This window comes from Rutilus rutilus, assembly GCF_951802725.1.
Source record: "Rutilus rutilus genome assembly, chromosome: 25".
In the NCBI taxonomy this organism is placed as follows: domain Eukaryota; kingdom Metazoa; phylum Chordata; class Actinopteri; order Cypriniformes; family Leuciscidae; genus Rutilus; species Rutilus rutilus.
In genome coordinates this window covers 16,451,757-16,472,313 of record NC_140229.1, presented here as the reverse complement: position 1 = coordinate 16,472,313, position 20,557 = coordinate 16,451,757, and the positions used below count along the sequence as shown (strand labels likewise).

The 20,557-nt window shown below is 38.7% G+C and overlaps 3 protein-coding genes across 4 annotated transcripts; all 3 read right to left on the bottom strand.

Moving 5' to 3' along the window:
* Positions 1-528: 528 nt before the first annotated feature.
* On the bottom strand, positions 529-1,809 carry LOC311285555 (P2Y purinoceptor 3; the record flags this gene model as incomplete). The annotated part of the gene is made up of 1 exon (XM_084401237.1): positions 529-1,809. The coding sequence occupies one exon, from the start codon at positions 1,807-1,809 to the stop codon at positions 529-531; it is 1,281 nt and encodes a 426-aa protein (XP_084257363.1).
* Positions 1,810-3,557: 1,748 nt separating this feature from the next.
* LOC311284630 (schwannomin-interacting protein 1) lies at positions 3,558-9,180 on the bottom strand. Of its 2 annotated transcripts, none has more exons than XM_084399787.1 (7): positions 8,735-9,180; positions 7,094-7,326; positions 6,840-6,970; positions 6,665-6,752; positions 6,444-6,557; positions 4,289-4,409; positions 3,558-4,153 (listed from the first exon to the last, which is right to left on the bottom strand). In XM_084399787.1, the coding sequence occupies exons 2-7, from the start codon at positions 7,289-7,291 to the stop codon at positions 4,053-4,055; spliced, it is 753 nt and encodes a 250-aa protein (XP_084255913.1). In that variant the 5' UTR covers positions 7,292-7,326; positions 8,735-9,180; the 3' UTR covers positions 3,558-4,052. The 2 variants fall into 2 exon arrangements, with proteins under 2 accessions (XP_084255913.1, XP_084255914.1); XM_084399788.1 differs by having other exon boundaries at positions 7,100-7,326; positions 8,735-8,875.
* Positions 9,181-9,509: 329 nt separating this feature from the next.
* Positions 9,510-18,012, bottom strand: LOC311284629 (uncharacterized protein). The gene is made up of 8 exons (XM_084399786.1): positions 17,582-18,012; positions 17,174-17,397; positions 16,237-16,375; positions 14,998-15,137; positions 14,642-14,694; positions 14,366-14,490; positions 11,613-11,930; positions 9,510-11,520 (listed from the first exon to the last, which is right to left on the bottom strand). Exons 2-8 carry the CDS (start codon positions 17,386-17,388, stop codon positions 11,188-11,190), a joined length of 1,323 nt encoding a protein of 440 aa, XP_084255912.1. The 5' UTR covers positions 17,389-17,397; positions 17,582-18,012; the 3' UTR covers positions 9,510-11,187.
* Between the last annotated feature and the right edge of the window lie 2,545 nt (positions 18,013-20,557).

The following is a 20,557-nucleotide window of genomic DNA, read 5'->3' as shown; positions in this document are numbered from 1 at the left end:
AATGACTTTTTATTCACTCCAGAATTTATTCCTTAAATTAAAAAATACTAAAAATACTAGGAATGTGCAATTCAACCGTTTCAGGATCTCTACAACACACAGGGCATGCCTTGCTATTAGTGTGAGCGAATCAGTTTTATTGTCACAAGATGCAAATTAGTAACTTTTTACTTCCTGTTTCTTTTGTTTATTATTTTGGCCTGTTAACAGTACTTCACTTCTGGTCACTCAGCAATTAATAACTGTGTTTGAGAAATGCCAATTTCATACTTTGATGAATTATTACTTTATTAATATTTACTGATTTTACATTTTTATTCACCAAATATCCATCACAAACAAACAAACACAAAAACATAATGTTTAAAAGAGGTGGCTGGTTATAACTGCTCGGTCGCATACTAGCATTAAACATGCTGTAATACTCAAGATTGTGTGAAATTACTCAGTAATATTAATGAATAATAAATAATATGAAATCTGGAGCATTTAAAGTAGGTCTGTCCCTTTGTGCATTCCCAACCTCATCTATGTTATTCCTGACGATTTCGAGTCACTTTCCTGAGCTTCGTCTGCTTTATGTGAATTGCCTTGCTCTTGCTCTTGATCCTCAGCCTCTTTCTGTCCTCCAAGAATCTGTAAAGGCCAGAGAAGGTGGGTGTTGTGACCGGCGTCGGACCGTCCACAGCAGGCTAAGCTTTTGTCTCCTGTTAAGAAATAAAGGAGCGCATTGAGCCACGAATTGCAGGAAGCCAGCGGCCGAGTGATCTTGTAGCAAATGGAAACCATCCGCATGGTCTGGCACTCGGCGGCCTTCGTTTCCTTGAGGACCAGGAAGAGCGTGCGCGTAATGTGGAAGGGCAGAAAACACAGTGCGAACAGGATGGTGATGGCGATGATGGTTTTGATGGACTTGCGTCGCCTGTTGAGGTACGGCGCGTGTTGAGACCCCGAGATGGACACGGACGTCCTGTCCTTGACCCCTTCCACCCCACCACACATTCCCCCTTCCTCCTGCACCTGTGGCTGGGAATGTAGCGTCAGGAAAATGGTCCGCACCACCTGCGAATAGCACCACGCAATGACGATAAAAGGGAAAAAGAAGCCCAGAAGGTGCAGAACGATTCCATAAGGCACGTATTCGGAAAACTCGGTGTCTATTGCGTCATCCCAGCAGTTCTTGTAAACCTCCACCTCGACTTTTCCAGCATCACTGCTACCTTCCGACCAAGAACCGACTCCTTCATTCACTCCACCTCCTAGTTTCCTCAAAACATCCCCTGTTTTGGCAAACCGGACGATGGGGCACGTAAGTACGAACACTACGACCCAAACGGCAGCGCAAATGCCTCTAACCACCCGCTTGCTCTCCAGGGTGATGGTTCTGATCGGATGGCAGATGCCCATGTAGCGATGGACGGATATGCAGGTGAGGAAGAAGATGCTGCAGTACAGGTTGAAGTAAAACAAGAAACGCACCAGTCTGCACATGAAGTCTCCGAAAACCCAATGGTCACGCATCACGTAGCTGGCCACGAGGAACGGCAGTGAGAAGCTGTACATCAGATCCGTGGAGGCCAGGTTGACCATGTAGATCAGCGAAGTGTTCCACTGACGGCCACTCTTGCACCGGTAGGACCGCAGGAGGACGGTGGAGTTCAGGACGAGGCTGAGCAAGAAGGTCAAGGAGTAGCACAGAGGCAAGATGACATACTTGTAGGACTCGTCGATGCTGCAGCTGTGCAGCGCGCTGTGGTTTCGAACATCTGCCTGCACTGATGCGTTGGAGACTGAAGCCGTGGTCTTCATGATCAGCTGTCCTTGGTCTCGTAACCACAAAGCCACATCACTGTCTTCTCTGGACCTCTTCAACTCAATCTAGAAGCACCACATTCTTCAACCTTCAGGATATCCTGTGAGGACATCGCTCCGAGATAGAGAAAACAGATGAACGTTACATATTTTTACTGTGATTGCACTGTAAATCTGAACTTTCGTGTTTGCAGTCCGTCCTATAGTTTATTTCCAAGCAAACTGCAGGTTGACCAATGACTCAGCCCTTCAACTTTCTCTGTCTATAATGCTGATTCGGCCTCTTCTGGTCTATTGCCCCATCAATCAGTAACAAACCGTTCCGTAAACCCTTCATTCATCTTTCCATCCCCCATTTTTTTGTGTCCCATGTATTAGACAAGTTCTTTTGCTTTGCGGTTTGTCTTTGCACAAATTAAGAGGTGTCAACACGCGTCACTTCCTGACCTAACTGACCTCGTTTGCAATGAAAACTGTGTTAAGATGCCTAATTTATGTCAAGACATGGCTGATGCATTCATCTATATGCATAGTACCTACATAACATGAAGCACTAATGACAATGTCCATGTTTGGTTCATGAATTACTTGAGTTTGTTTCTTAATAAATATTCCTGTGTACTACAGAGGCAGCTTTGGTATTACAGTATCATGTGTTCTTGCAGGTATGTTCCAGTAAATAATTAATACTCATTCATTCAGACAAGAATCGCTGAGCGGAAACCCAATCCAGCATACAGGTCAACACAAAAGTGTGCATATCAATTATAAACACCATGATTTGAGTATTAAAAGTTTGAAAATGTAAACTAGAGAAATTTGAAAGTATTATTGAGATATATATAAGACTATATAGGTCATCTTTATTCATTTAAAGCAATCCCTCCCACCCCCACACTAAGTATTAAAGCAATGTTTGTTTTGTTTTGATAGATCTATATGAAATATCTTACCTGTTTAAAGGTCAAGGAAAAAAGGTAACTCCAATGTGCAGCCAAAATGCATTAATTTCTTCACGCATCTGATAAAAGGTCAGGATGAAAAGTTCAGTGCTGTGTACGTTTTGCTGCACTGCGTACAGTCTCTGATTACAAATTACTTTATCAATTTACTATCCAGATCTGCAAAATTTTACTAGTCATGTCTCAATCAGTAATTCTGTGTGCTTCCTTCTTTTCTGTCTCGCCTCTTTGCCCTCTCTCTCTCTCTCGCCATCCACTGTGCTTGAATGGTTAGTCAGCAGAGCTGCATGCAGTTGAGTACATTTATGTTCAACACACAGGTTCGTTATGTAAAACTTACCAGGGCTAAACAAATCCGTACAAATCATTTTAACAATGTATAACTTCTTTTGTTTAATGTACCCCCTCAAACCATTTTTTTTTTTCAATTCATGTGGCCTTTTAATCTTTAATCAAACTTACCCACCCTCTTGCAGCGACTTATGACTTATTTATTGCGTGAGGGCGGGACAACCTGTCACTCACATGAGATCGACCAATAGCAGACCACAACCATCCAATCAATTCCCGATGGACAAAATCAAGCCCCGCCCTACATTTTTTCTTGTTCGAGAAGCAGTTTCACCTGTATGTAAGTCACAATAGAGAAGAAAAGACTATCGCAACCTCCGTTTCATACCGACTTTAAGTATCACTTCATTTTTTTTAGAGTATGAATAGCATAATTGTCACGATTCCACTACTTGCATTTCCAATTCCACAAAAAAGGCTGACAACTCTGTGTAAAATACAAAATAAATGATTTATTAAATTATTGTGAATATTTAGCACTGAGATATTCATTCTCATGTATAAGTTCGATACACAGGAAAGTTGTAAGGCACATTCATAATTCACACCATTTATATTCTTATGACGATTACTAATACTGTATTTCAATGGAATGCTTATTGTAACGGATGATTAATACATCACAGTTATTGATCACATATGGCTTTGACAGCAGCTCGTTATATTCTCTATTTACAGAAGCAAAACTAAACCATAAGTGATGAGACATGAATCAGAGCCATTAGGGTTTGTTATTAAGGCACTTTTTCCACAATAAAACTTGTGACTGTAATCAATGTGACTCACATTTTAGCAAAAGTTTCTTTGAGGGCTACATTTCTTCAAGAACAAACAGGATATTCTGGCCTTGTTAGTCCACAGGATGAGTAACAGTAAATTACTGCTTTCAGAAAGTGCCAACGTTTGGACTGCAGTTATGAAAATCATTCACAATGTCGTCATATCCTGTACATCCAGGAGCAAAGCATCTTGCTTATTCCGAAGGTGGTCTCGTACTACAAGATGTTTCACCAGTTCTGAGCTCAAATCTAAAAGCACAAATCAAATTAGTGTGTGAGTAAGTATCAATGTCATTTTAAAAGGTGCCAAAGCATTTTGGATAAGTGTTTAAAGAAGAATGGAAATTATAATTATTTTTCATTTAAAATGTTGTTCTTGCATACCTTGAATGTCTTCATTCAGTGAGGCCCTGAGCGCATTCAGCTGCAGTAAAGAGCATGTCTGCAGATCACTAAGGCTAAGAATCTTTCTCCTTATGTTCACGTTACTGTGGGTGACTTCTTGCTGAAATTAAAACAAAAATATGAAAAAAAGAAATACGAGAAAAATGAATGACCACAAAGACAGTCGCACAAAAAAAACCCCCACTGGATTAAGTTCAAATAACACAGACATCTTACACTCCACTGCCTTAAAGGGATAGTTCACTTTGAAATTAATTTTTAATATGTTTTAGCTTACCTCAAGGGCATCCAAGATGTAGGTGTCTTTGTTTCCGCAGTAGTTTCATTTTTGATATTTTTAGGTCAAACCGTTCTTGTCTGTCAGTCATATAATGCAGGTCGATGGTCACTGTCTCAAAACACAAGCACAGAGTCCAAATTAAAACAATTCCCCATCGTCCAAATTAAACAATTCCCCATCGTAAGTACACATTGATGGCCTAAGACACGAAACGAGCGGTTTGTGTGAGAAAACGAACAGTATTTATATCGTTGTTATCTCTTGAACACAGCACACGTCCAAATGATCTGACGGCGCGGGCGGGTATAGATATATAAATACATGTCGCCTTCGCTACTGCAGTTCATTGGAACGAAACCGTAGCCAAGGCGACATCTATGTATATATCTATACCCGCCCGCGCCGTCAGATCATTTGGACGTGTGCTGTGTTCAAGAGATAACAACGATATAAATACTGTTCGTTTTCTCACACAAACCGCTCATTTCGTGTCTTAGGCCATCAATGTGTACTTACGATGGGGAATTGTTTAATTTGGACGATGGGGAATTGTTTTAATTTGGACTCTGTACTTGTGTTTTGAGACAGTGACCATAGACCTGCATTATATGACTGACAGACAAGAACGGTTTGACCTAAAAATATCAAAATTGAAACTACTGCGGAAACAAAGACACCTACATCTTGGATGCCCTTGAGGTAAGCTAAAACATATCAAAAATTAATTTCAAAGTGAACTATCCCTTTAAAGGCGCAAGTACCACAGCAACATTGCAGAAGTAAAACTCGTTCATTTAACATTTTAAGCTTATACTTTTTAAAAGCTTAAACTTTTCTTTGTGTGTAAACTGACACATTTAACTGCTTATCGATTTGTTTTATAGAAATCTGGTACATTTCAAAATTTGCCAACCTCTTTTATTTAAACCTGGGAACATCTCAGTGTTTACCAGCTTCCTTAAAATAAATCTGGGAATAGTGTTGTCAAAGGTACCGACTTGGGTGTTTTAAATTTTTAAAAACGTGACGATACTAGCATTTCCCCTTAGCATTTTGAGCACTTTTGAGCGGATTCTTAAACACCTCTGATTGGTCACTGTGTTCACGCGCTCAACATATATGTCTGTGATTGGCTACAATGATCAACGCTTCAGAAACATGTTGTAAATAGACATCTTTGACGCGTCTATAAGGATATATTAGGGATCCGCTGATAGACGACTGCTTTCAAACGCTCCTGTGCATACCTGTGTAAGTGCTCGGTTATTAATTAAAATATTGATATTTGGCGCCGGCGTACCGATTATCGTATCGCACGAAGGAGGACAACGATATATCGCCCTGTCGATATTTTGACCCACCCCTAGCAATAAATACCATTTTTAAAACCATTTTTTTTCGACATTGTAATAATATTTCACAATAATACTGTTTTTGTTGTAATTTTGATCAAATAAATGCAGCCTTGTTGAGCATAAGAGATAAAATATTGCTATATTATATAATTCAAATGAAATGTGACTCATCCCAGAGCTGGTTGGTTTGGTTCATGACAGGTACTCTTTATTGAAGTTTTTTTTTGAAGAAGAAGAAGAACATGAAAGAGAAAATTACTTCTGGAAACAAGGCCACTTTTCCGTCATCATCTACTTATGTGATCCTGTCTAACTTTATACTGTGGAACACAAAAGTAGATGCCTTGAATGATACTTTTATGGTGCTTTTGAATCAATTTTGAAACTTGAAAGCTTCAGTCCCCATTACAAGCTCCACTTTTAAAACATCTCCTTTTGTGTTCCACGGAAGACAGACAGACCATACTCTTAGGTGAACTATGCCTTTGAAACCCCTCACCTCTTTCTCTTTCTGTTCGGCCAATAGCTTGTCTCTGAGAGCCCTGAGAGCTGTTTTCACTTCCTGTTTTAGTCCCAGAGAGCAACTCCCACGTACCTCCGCCTCACATGAGCTCTGAGGATGACAAAAACCTAATGCTTTTTTGCTGCGTCATAAATCATGACCTGAGATACAACTTTAGGAAACTCAGCGAAGCTACTATCACGACTATCTGCTCCCACCTCTTTGCTAGATGCTCCTTCGTCATCCTCCCCCTCGCTCTCACTGTTGTTGATGAAACAGAGCTGAAGATTTTTAGGACTATTAAATCTGTTCGATGGAAACACACAGTGCACATTTGAATAGAAACATCAGAACAACGCGTCTCAACATTATGAACCTGCTCATGCGCAATACCGTGAGGATATGACAGGAACGCGGCAGGGACTGTAGTTGTTCTCATCTGCCCATGGCTCCCGGTGGAGTGAATGGTGTTTTGACCCTGTCCAGCATCCAAGTATTCTGTCTCGCTCTGATAAACCCAGACTCTAAAACACAAGGTCAACATTGATAATAATAAGAAATATTTGACTGTATTTTAGGTCAAGTAAATGCAGCAAACATTAAAAAACTTCCAAACTTTGTGTTGTAGTGTATATATAAAATGTTACTTCTGCCTTTGTCCTTCTTTCCTCTTCCTGCCTTTCTAGCTCTGCAATCCGTAAACTTAAATCCTCCCACTGCATGATGGGTAGGTCGTGATCACCCAGGGGGGTCTCCTCACTCTTCTGTTTGGTCCTCTGGCCGGAGGGTGAGGGGTCATCTGTGGTCCTCTCAAAATGCCTGTCGCTGTCTGGATTCTCCTCCATCCGTTGGAGAGTTATGCTAGTCCAGCATAGACAGGCTAAAAGCACATTCATTTCCACATGCATTTAATGCCACAAAATGAAAAACATAATTAAATAAAAATAATTAAGAACAGTAAAGTAAGTACAGTAAAATAAAAATAAAAATTGTTTTTGAAAGAAGTCTCTTATGCTTATCAAGCCAGCATTTATTTGATTTGAAAATACAGACAAAAAAACAGTAATATTGTGAAATATTATTACAATTTAATTCTATTTTCATATATTTTAAAATATAATTTATTTACTCCAGTCTTCAGTGTCACATGTTCCTTCAGAAATCATTCTAATATGCTGATTTATTATCAGTGTTGGAAACTGGATAAATGGTAGGCTACTGTACATTTATCTGTTATCCCTCCACAAAATGGGTAAATTAAAAGACAAAAAAGTTATTTTAAAGATTTTTAAACATCCTATCAGAACATCTTTAAGTGATAAAGTTAGTTGTGGCAATTCAAGATTTAAAATGTAATATACGCTATATATTGTTCAAAAGTTTGGGTCGGTAAGATTATTTTGTTATTGAGTTGTTTTTGAAAGTATTTTATGGTCACCTAAGAACAAACGGATTTATTTGATCAAAAATACAGTATACAGTAATACTGTGAAATATTATTACAACTAAAAATAATGATTTTCTATTTTTATATATTTTATTCCTGTGGTGCAAAGAAGATTTTTCAGCAGCATGACCCTATTAAAATCATTCTAATATGCTGATTTGCTGCTCAAGAAATTTTTTTTATGATCAATGTTGAAAACAGTTTTGCTGGTGCTTAATATTTGTGAAAACTATGATACATTTTATTTACGCATTTAAAAGTTAGGCCTTTAAATGTATGCCTAAAGCAACAGGGTTGACAGTTTTATAGCAAATTTGAAATTTAGCAATCAAACTGGGGAAGATTTCCTAACACGGGAGAATTTGGAAACATGGCTGGGGACATGCCAAAAGACTCCTCGAGGAGACAGAAGGGGAAAAATACATTTACCACATTTTTGTACAGTTACATACATAGGCTACAAGAGAAAATGCCTGTATTAACACAGAAACGTTGGTATCTGCCTTTCATTGGTCGTGTCATTGTTTACACATCATGAGGGACTAAATTAAGACACTAAGGCACTTAATTTCATTCCAGACCTTGAAAGGAAATTATTATTTTCAAAGAAAACAACTCAGCCCAGTCACATTAAAGTGAAACAACTTTTCTGTTTGCTTCGTGACGCATGACTAATACGTGCATCTTTAAAAACAAATCTTCGGGAAGTGTTTTTTTTATATATATATATCAATCTTACACTTTATACTTAAATTTACAAGTGACAAAGTTGGATCGCTGCTGAGCCCCTCCAGTTCCTGTTTTCCTTTCTGAAAGATGTTGATGACATTAATTCACTCACCTTTTATCGGAAAACTGATGTCGACATCGCGACTGTCACCTAAACGTCAATGTATTTACACTTTTCGCGCAGTTTAGTGAATTATTTCTCCCTACTTCAATGCTTCCTCTGCTGGAGAGGAAACACCCCTTTGGATTTGGCTTTCCACCCGCCCTCCGTCCGTGTTTCTTCTCCTGTTTTCTTAAACCGCAAGCTAACGGCGACTTTTTATCGATGTCGATCTTCTGAACTTGTGGAGTCAGTTGCTTCTGTTAAAGTTTGAATTGCGCGAATGTTTTGTATGCTGTTGTAATGACAGCTGGAAGTGCAGATAAGAAATTTGGGAAGGGTTGAGAAAGTAGGTGTCCGATTTCACATGTTGTGAGATGAAGACCGCGAGCAGATGGGAAAGTCTGCGGGACTGTGTCGTGTTCACACTGCTGATGAAAGCTGTGATGCAATGCTTCAATTATGTGGAAAATCACATCCTCTTAAACCCTGACATAAACTTCACATCGCATCTCTATGTAAATATTTACACATTTCTGGAGGAGCTCGAGGTTGTGATTTGCCATGAGTTAAGATGCGGTGAAAGTAGTAAACTAAAACATTCAAAAAAACATCAGAAATCATTTTATTCTGCAGGATCAAACAGTAAAAAAAATTAATAAAAGGAGTATTAAGAAAAACTTTGAAAGGTTTAGTGACTCAAATGTAAAATTGTGTTACCATCAAGTAGGCCTAAGCAGTAAATATTTTACACTATTGACAAAATGGTTTTACTGACTTAAAAAAATTATAAAAAATAGAGATTATGAAAAAATATTAATGCCCCCAAAAAATTTTCCTAGCAATATCAGCCTTTTGAGACCCATTTCTTTCTTTTTTTACAATCTCTGGACAGTTACATGGACATAAAAAAAGAAGTGTTATGTCACTGACCAATTTATGTAGGCCTATGTATACGGGTTAGTGAAGGCAATGATCGACCTTAATGATTATTTATTTTTTTTTTGTCAGGAACTATCAAATGTGTCTACTGTATTACTTGCGTAGTTCCTGCGCTTGTATGCCGTCTTTAAAACAAAAGAAAAACATAAGTAGAAAATACAAAAAAAAAATGTAGACTTCAGTCAGTGCTAATATTTGATTTCTATTTGTTATGCTAATAATAAAAGAAAACAAAATGGATATAGATTTAGACATTGTAAATTATATACAAACACTCAATCATGGCCACTTCATTAGGTACACCTTGTTAGTACTGGGTTGGGCCCCCTTTTGCCTTCAGAACTGCCGTAATTCTTGGATTTTGGTCCATATTGACATGATAGCATCACGCAGTTGCTGCAGATTTGTCGACTGCACATCCATGAATCTCTCGTTCCACCATGTCTCCAAAGGTGCTGTATTGGATTGAGATCTGTTGACTGTGGAGGCCATTGGAGTATAGTGAACTCACTGTCATGTTCAAGAAATCAGTTTCAGATGATTTGAGCTTTGTGACGTGGTGCGTTATCTTGCTGGAAGTAGCCATCAGAAGATGATACACTGTGGTCATAAAGGGATGGACATGGTCAGCAACAATACTCAGGTAGGCTGTGGCGTTTAAACGATACTCATTTGGTACTAAGAGGCCCAAAGTGTGGCAAGAAAATATCCTCCACACCACCCCTAGCCCCTTGTGATACAAGGCAGGATGGATCCATGTTTTCATGCTGTTTACACCAAATTCTGACCCTACCATCTGAATGTCGCAGCAGAAATTGAGACTCATCAGACTAGGCAATCTTCTATTGTCCAATTTTCTTGAGCCCGTGCGAATTGCAGCTCGGTTTCCTGTTCTCAGCTGACAGGAGTGTCACCCGGTGTGTGTTCTGCTGCTGTAGCCCATCTGCTTCAAGATTCAATGTGTTGTGCGTTCAGAGATGCCCTTCTGCAGACCTCGGCTGTAATGAGTGGTTTTTGAGTTACTTTCTATCAGCTCGAATCAGTCTGGCCATTCTCCTCTGAGTCTGGCGTCAACAAGGCATTTTCGCCCACAGAACTGCCACTCACTGGATATTTTCTCTTTTTCAGGCCGTTCTCTGTAAACCCTAGAGATTGTGCGTGAAAATCCCAGTGGATCAGCAGTTTCTGAAGTACTTAAACCAGCACGTCTGACACCAACAACCATGCCACATTCAGAATCACTTAAATCACCTTTCTTCCCCATTCTGATGCTCATCTTCAGCAGATCATCTTGACCTACATGCCTAAATGCATTGAGCTGCTGCCATGTGATTGGTCGGATTAGTTAATTAGATAAAATTAACTTTGATCTCAATTTTTTTTGTATAATTATTAAGAATCATTAAGAGAATTTTCTTCCTTCAGTATTTCTACAGACTTTCTTTTCCTACAAAAAGAAAGCATCTCAGGAATGACAGGAAAACTGTGTAATTCAATTCATTTTCCTCAAACTCTAGCTAAACTCAATCAGTCTTTTCTGGCGAAGCTTCCAAAATCTCCCACTGTGTGGCATCAATGAGCCTATAGTTGATCTGTCTGTATTTCTGTGGGTCTTTCTTCCTCAGTCTGCCCACCTCTTCATATAGACTCCGAAACACTGGCTGAGGGGGTGTGAACCGGGCCACCCTGGCCAGATCCAGATAATAATCCCACTGATCCTTGTCCAAATGGAGCAAGTGCTTCACCTGCACACCTGCGTCTAGTTTCTTTTGCATCTCTCTCTGCACCTCCTTCTCCATCTCTGCCTGGGAGGGCAGCTTTACCGAGCCATCCAAAACAGCAAGAGCAAACTGAACCTATGGATAAAAATGATAATGTTACAGTGAGAATGAATCACATTCACTATTCAAACTGTAATCAAACCATCCATTTTTTTTTCTCTGCTCACCTGACAGTCAAAATGTATGAAAGGGCAAATAATTTTGCAAATGCCAATAAAAAACATCGACGGGAAGCCAGGGGGCAGCAAGTACTTGTAGAGCGGAGTCACAAAAAGTGCCTGTATGTCCAGGCCTAGCTCTGATGGACAAAGGAAAGGGAAGTTAAAGTTGTATCCTGTACAGAACAGAAGAATATCAGCCTGGGTCACTGATCCATCCTGGAACTGTAAAGATCCATTCTCCAAGACCCCAACAACAGAGGTAGCCTGCTGGATACCCAGAGGCAGAGGTAAGGACACAGTTGGTGTGCTATGACTTAGAATCACCTAAAATGAGAAAGAGAGAAAACTTTTAGCAGAGGCCAGCTTCTCTTTTCACTCCTTACAGATACTAAGACCAGTTCCAAGTGTTACATTATACATTTGAACTACTGATATGGATAGGATGGACAAATCCAAAACAAAATTTGATTTAAAGGGATATGGCAATCGTAAAATCGTTTTTATTAAAATGTATTTACCCTCAAGTTGATCCAAACCCTTAAGTCTTTCTTTCTTTTGTGAAACTCAAAGGAGAAAAAGTCATGCTGATCTCTTTGATGCAATAAAAATGCACAGCGGGAAGGTTTAAAGTAGCAATGAAACAATAATTTTCTTTATTGTGACATACATCTTGAGTGTAACAGATTATCAGAAAAAAAAATAATCTTTCTTCTGCTGAACACAAAAGAGTTAATTGACTTCCATAGCATATTTGTCAATGGGGCCCATACATTTTTTGATATCTTTTGTGTTCAGCAGAGGTTTGGAACAACTTGAGGGTGAGTAAATGATGACAGAATTTTCATTTTTGGGTGAACTAACCATTTAAATACTGCTCTGTATACTTTTATGACTTCAAAAGACTTTGAATCAGAGTTATTATTAACTTAAACTAAAACCATAAAAAAATGTGTTGCATGAAATCTAATAAACGTTAACTAAAATAAAATATAATATAAAAAATAAAACTTTTATTTCAGCTAGTTGCCAAGGCAACATTTTTCATTTTCATTTATTTAAACTTCAAGTACTAAAATAATTAAGATTTAAATAAAAATGACATACATTATATAGACATATTCAAAAAAAGAAAGAAAAAGAAACTTTTTTTCTTTCAAGAAAAAAAAAAATACAAAAAAAAATACAAAAACTTATAAATATAAAAAAAGAAAACAAAATTCTAAATATTCATTAATATATATACACTCACCTAAAGGATTATTAGGAACACCTGTTCAATTTCTCATTAATGCAATTATCTAATCAACCAATTACATGGCAGTTGCTTCAATGCATTTAGGGGTGTGGTCCTGGTCAAGACAATCTCCTGAACTCCAAACTGAATGTCAGAATGGGAAAGAAAGGTGATTTAAGCAATTTTGAGCGTGGCATGGTTGTTGGTGCCAGACGGGCCGGTCTGAGTATTTTACAATCTGCTCAGTTACTGGGATTTTCACGCACAACCATTTCTAGGGTTTACAAAGAATGGTGTGAAAAGGGAAAAACATCCAGTATGCGGCAGTCCTGTGGGCGAAAATGCCTTGTTGATGCTAGAGGTCAGAGGAGAATGGGCCGACTGATTCAAGCTGATAGAAGAGCAACTTTGACTGAAATAACCACTCGTTACAACCGAGGTATGCAGCAAAGCATTTGTGAAGCCACAACACGCACAACCTTGAGGCGGATGGGCTACAACAGCAGAAGATCCCACCGGGTACCACTCATCTCCACTACAAATAGAAAAAGAGGCTACAATTTGCACAAGCTCACCAAAATTGGACAGTTGAAGACTGGAAAAATGTTGCCTGGTCTGATGAGTCTCGATTTCTGTTGAGACATTCAGATGGCAGAGTCAGAATTTGGCGTAAACAGAATGAGAACATGGATCCATCATGCCTTGTTACCACTGTGCAGGCTGGTGGTGGTGGTGTAATGGTGTGGGGGATGTTTTCTTGGCACACTTTAGGCCCCTTAGAGCCAATTGGGCATCGTTTAAATGCCACGGCCTACCTGAGCATTGTTTCTGACCATGTCCATCCCTTTATGACCACCATGTACCCATCCTCTGATGGCTACTTCCAGCAGGATAATGCACCATGTCACAAAGCTCGAATCATTTCAAATTGGTTTCTTGAACATGACAATGAGTTCACTGTACTAAAATGGCCCCCACAGTCACCAGATCTCAACCCAATAGAGCATCTTTGGGATGTGGTGGAACGGGAGCTTCGTGCCCTGGATGTGCATCCCACAAATCTCCATCAACTGCAAGATGCTATCCTATCAATATGGGCCAACATTTCTAAAGAATGCTTTCAGCACCTTGTTGAATCAATGCCACGTAGAATTAAGGCAGTTCTGAAGGCGAAAGGGGGTCAAACACAGTATTAGTATGGTGTTCCTAATAATCCTTTAGGTGAGTGTATATATATATATATATAAAATAGCATATCAATTATGCTAAATAACACTGCTTTAATGGACTTGAATAGACTTGCTTTTGGTAATTTTTTGGAGCACAGCATTTGTCATCATTCAGAGCTGCACAAACTGACATCTTTTGTGTTTCACGGATGAAAAAAGAATACTTCGGCGGGATAATGACAGATTTTCATTTTTGGGAGAACAACCCTCTAATTCACAACCAAAAAAAAAGCCACTTAAAATGGTTATGTAATATTGTAAAAAAAGAAAAAGAAAAAAGAAGTTAAGCCACAAACCCGAGCATTAACTTGGGCTAACTCAATGGAAATGTCCACACCAGATGCTCTGGCCCCCAAGACCACAACGGACTTGTTGGCGAAGGGCTCTGGATAGCGGTACGAGTGACTGTGTAAGACTTTCCCTGCAAAACAGCAGCGGGAGAAGGCAAAGAGAAATGTATAAGAAGATGAGAGGCAGAGAGAAAAAAAGTGGAGATGCAGGGGTGTAATGAGACTAATAGTTGGGGCTTTTAGGGTTATGCATTTGTAGTGATCAGTGATCATTTGTTGTACCTTCAAAATGCTCTATTCCAGGAATGTAGGGCAGGTGGGGGTCGGAGTAATGCCTGCAGAAAGAGGAAGGAAATATGAGTCAGCGCTGAGATGCTAAGGGCTCCTGTGGTCTTCTGAATTCCCTCACACAAATGCCACATGAATGCATAACATAATACCCATTCACATCACCTCTGAGAGAATTCAGCGAGATAAAAGCCTCTGGGAATATTATAGGGTAAATGAACATGCCACTATTTGAATAATGCTATGCATTTAGAACATCGCTGCGAAGCTGCAATTGGAGATTAGATGCAATTGTGTCCATTTGAGCATGTCTGGGAGATAAAAGGACTCTTTAAGATGGCATTCCTCACCCGTTGCAGACGAACACTGAGTCGAACGTCTGCGTGTTCCGGTCTCCACATGTGCGGTGCGAAATTACCTCCCACGTCACTGCTCCCCCCGTCTCCGTCTCCATGGAGACGGGCTTCACCTTTTCCACCGTGGTGTTGAACTGTGAGGGACAAAGCAGTCTGTCATAAGCAATATTCTTGCTTCTGTTGGTAAGAAAAATACTAATACTGAGAAACGTTTCTACTGTGGCTTCTAAACACACTTGACGGGTCTTTCGATTTTTGTGGTGATGCTGATGTCTTTGTCTGACAAGCAGAGGTCAGCGGCCCCTACAACCCTGATCAATAGGCAATCAGTATGATCTCAACTTTCTGGCCACTAGTTGATGAACAATTTTACCCTAATAGCTGTTGATACTCAACTAATACAGTTTATATAGAGTTTTATGTAGGAGGACTATGATCATGTTCCAGCAACTATGAAAAGAGATGTAATACCAGACATTTTTAATGGCATTGCTTTCTCAGACTTAGAATACATGGACACATGCCTTTGTCACCTGATGATTTATCCATATTGTCTGTTAAATGCCACACTGTGTGAAAAAACATCACTATTAAAGGGTTAGTTCACCCAAAAATGAAACTCACCCTCATGTCGTTCCAACCCCGTAAGACTTTCGTTCATCTTCGGAACACAAATTAAGATATTTTTGATGAAATCTGAGAGCTAGTATTCTCGTCGCTTGATAAACTTATGGTTGAGCCACTGTAGTCATTTGGACTATTTTAACGATGTCTTTCCTAACTTTTCTGGGCCGGCAAGTTTCGATCCCATAGAAGCCTATGGAGGAGTGATCCAGCTCTCAGATTTCATTAAAAATATCTTAATTTGCGTTCCGAAGATGAACGAAAGTCTTAAGGGGTTGGAACAACATGAGGGTGAGTAAATACTGACAGAATTTTCATTTTTGGGTGAACTAACTCTTTAATTTTGTATACTACACTACCCATACCATCAGTTCTCATATACTCAAATATCTAGAGACATTATGTTTAAGTCTGCAAAATAAACAGTCATAGGAATGGTGATGGACTGGTTTATAACAACACTCTGGATGGTTTGTCTCCTGGTTTAGGCTTTAATAAATCTAAAAATGTATTGTCAACCCACATTTCTTGCATTAAAAGAAAAAATCAGCAGGAGACTGATTAAGTTTCATTACAGACATATAATTTATCTTAAAGACAATCACATACCTTGATATGACGGGCGATGTCATATCTCTCACAGTATTTTTCCAAATACCGCTGAACCGACGTATGGTGCAAAAAAGAAGGCAGGTGGTCATCAAAGGGAAATTCAGGGAACATCATAACCTCCTTAGGCAAATTGGTTCTTTAAAACAGATATGGGATTTTATAATACCAAATTTATACAAAAATTGGACACAAATGAAAAACAAATAAACAAATAAATTCCCTGCTCAAAATAAAAAGACACATCTTAAACCGAGACTGGTTTGCTGGTCTGTTCTGACAGCTTGGTCAGGTCTGTCTATTACTGACTTTGTTTTGTTGGTGTGCGCTTATTAATAGAGGAGAACATCATTTTGGTAGGATATTTGCTTAAAGTCACCATGAAATCAAAATGGACAATTCTTGTTTTTTTAATGAAATATTTTTTATAAATGATTAATCCATGCACATCCTTATTTATATATTTTTAAATCACGTGCCCTCATAATCTTTAATAAAAATAAAAATAAAAAACAGCAAGAGTAAACAACTGCAATCCAACGATCCAATCAATAACAGATGGGTAAAATCAAGTCCCGCCCCACATTTTTTCTTGTTTGAGAAATTGTTTCACTTGGAATACATCACAACAGGGAAGAAAAGGCTGCTCAATACAGAGAAAATGGGTGGAGCTTGACAGTCCAGCCACACCTTAACTCTACCCATAACCCTATCCCTAAACCTAATTTAAGTCAAGCTCCACCCATTACATCCAAAGAGGGGGAGTTGGAAAACTATTGCAACTTCCATTTCATGGCAACTTTAATAGGGTTCAGATTGTCAGTCTGGGAGATCAGACAATCTAGACTAGTCTAAACCAGCCGAAAAGTGATGAAAACCACAAGGTTTAAAATGCCTTTATTCTCAGCAGGATTATGCACAATGTATTGCTCTCTACCTGAGGTCCCTATACATACTGCTGTGGATGGGATACACATTGTCATGTGGGCCAACTTGTTCCTCATAGAACCAGGTCCCACCAAAATGATCAGTCATTTCATAGACCACGGGTGGATCAAAGGTCTCGGGTCTAGACAGGATGTGTCGAGCGGCGCAAAGTCCTGTCGGACCTGCCCCTATCACCGCTACTCGAGCTCTACTCCTCCGCTCCATTCTCCAGAGCTACACGAAAACCGACACAGAAATAAACAGAATAAAATAAATCCAAAAGTATTTTACCTTCCAATGTTATATAATTTTTCGTAATTTATATAAATAAACAATGATTTATATCTTGACACATGTGCGCATGCGCAGTACATTTATCAGCAAACCTGCAGGTCTCATATGAGTCAGAAGCAATTACCTGTTCTGGATCGGAAAACTCACCGCCGGTAATCACTCTCACACACTACACACACAAAGCTGTTTACTGCGGAGATTTAGCGAGCATAATCCCCCATTTTGAAGGCCTTTCGAAAAGAAATGCTTCGTCACCACAACAGTTGAATAATATGTCACTAATGTGAACTTCGGTCATGTCTTTGAGTCAGCTGCCTCCAATCATTGTGGATTTCTCCTCTGTTGTTTGCTGTGGGAAAGGCTGCATTGGCTGAAAGGAAAATCTTCCGGCATGCTCACTTTATAACTGTCCGTTCTTATCAGTAACGAGACACACACTCACACTGTATACGCCACTGCCAATTCTTTAACAGTTTCACGATACCAACAACGTTCCCAACACATTTCCCTCGTTTCTTTCAGTAGCCTAATGATCTGACTGACTGTAAAAGCGGGGCGGATGATATAAAGCGCGTGCAATGAATTCAAAATAAAGGCACACTTTCACTTTTACTCTGTCACTTTTAAAACAACTAACTTACTGTATCTAAAAATTCGATGAAACAGTAGATAAACATCTCTGAAACTAAGAGCGGTTACCTGAAGTACTCGTAGGTTGACATCAAGTTAAGTTTGTTTAACATCAAGTTAAAGTGTTTTTAGCTAGGCTAGGCTATGATGGTGCTCTGATGAGATATATGATATTTACATGGTATTTAAAAAGTTAGTGCCATTGTACTTTTTTGTTAGTGAATAGCCTATTTGTACAATAAAACACTCTGTGAATCTACTGTATACAAACATATAGTAAAATGGGTAGCACTTCATTTTACAGTCCTGTTCTCCATGTACATAGTATACTATACGTAGACCTACTTATTATAGTGATTACAATAAACGTAATAATAATTAGGTACTAACCCTGAACCTACTCCTAAACCTAAACTACCTAACCTATGTAGATTACCCAGTACCTTCTTGGGTAAGTACACTGTAAGTAGGCGTACACGTACTGTAAAATAGTGCAACCGCAAAATGTTGCATCAGGAGTGTCACTTGGCCCTGTGAAATACTGTGACCCTGTAAAATATTAGTACTGATAAATCCTTGTCTGACAGTGGACAGATTACCATACTGACCATTCAATACTGACAGAATCATTTCCCCTGATAATAGGCCTATTTTGTGAATGAAACACTTTTTTGATGTAACGGTTAAACAGGTTTGGGAAAATGTAGCGATTCAGACTGTTCACTCACGCACCGAATCATTTGATTTCTCACTTTGAAATGGCAACGGGATACTTTAGGACAGAAAAAATAAAATAAATGCTGGATGAGGTTATTTACCAAATATCCAATGCCGTTTCAACAATGAAGCAGCTTTTTTATTGCATACAAAGTTTGTCATGGATGCTGTACTGGAGGTGAAAACTATTTATATCCATATCCATAACATTATCAAAAAAGAATATCAAAATATAGGGACAATTCTGAAACACTCCTGGTTGACAGGACAGTGTAACTGATCAGATTGGCTTTTGATGTGGTGGCTGTTGTTGGGCCCTGTTACCAGTGGGGCTTATATCGGATCAGTAACTGTTAACGTTTTATCAGTGTACTTTAGCATTCATAATACCCAGTTCTTCACTTTATATAAAAACTCCATAATTGATGACTACTATTACTGAATTGGATATTAGCACTGAGTGGAGAAATGGATGATTACATTGCAAATCACCATAAAGATTATGTTCAAGTTAATTATATTTAATTAAGTTTAAATTGCATGATTATAATTATGCAGAATTTACCACAGACGTTTATTCTTTTTTGTTGTTGTTGTGTTGGAGTATAATAGGCCTGGCCTATATTATACAAGACCTTTATGAAAACGATTCAGTTCTAAACATCTAGCAAAAAAACGTATAAACATCTCTACATTTACTACTCGCTAATATTGATGTTAATAGTCTAAAACTTTACTGGCTATAATTTATTGGAAAGCAAAAGTTGTAGATACAACATCAATCAGTAGTATACGTATACTTTGAGGGTTATCTTTTCTGTCAAGTACAGAGTTCTTCTGTTTTCTGCCTCTAAATATCATCCTGTTCTTTTATCCAAAGTTATGTCTTTGACTCGAGTAAACTTGGAGTTTACTGACATTTATCAGGCTCCCTGATCCGATGGTGGCATTTTATCAGAGCTTCTCTGGTCTGAATGTCTACGGAGCAGGATGGACACAGGCCTCACAGATAAAGATAAGCTTCATTTCTGCTGATCATTGACATGTTTATACTAGGGGACATTTAACTATTTGTGAATATGTGAATAAAAAGCAGAGGTGGACAGTAACAAAGTGCATTTACTTGAGTACTGTACTTAAGTACACTTTTTGAGAATCTTGAGTATTATTTTTACTTTACCTTCACCACATTTGAAAGACAAATATCATACTTTTTACTCCACTACATTTCTACGGACCTTGAGTAGAATTTAGTAATGTCAGTCAGGGGATGATTTTGGTCGCGTTTTGGTTGGAAATGAAAGTCGGGTTGACGTCAGAACCCAACGTCAGAATGACATCAAAACCCGACGTCAGATTGACGTCAACGTGAAAATGAAAATGTCAGAATCCAATAACCTGATTTTCCTTTTCAACGTTGGGTTTGGTCTTCTAAATGCAAATTTTGTCATTGTTTTGGTGCACACTAGCTTATAGATAACAGTAAGGCTAAAATATTCATACTAAAAGCCAAAAAACTTTAAATAGGGCACTATTTGAGGGAACAGCCATTTGTATGTCTGAAACCATTGTGGACGTTATTGAGTGTTTACACGACACCGTTTTAAACTAAAAACCGAAAACATTTGATGTGTTTTGGTTGTTCATTTGCACATCAATGGCATTTTGGGGGCCTGAAAATACAAACTTTTGAAAACAGGTTTTAAAGTGCAAGTTTTTGAACATCAGAGGTGGACAGTAACAAAGTGCATTT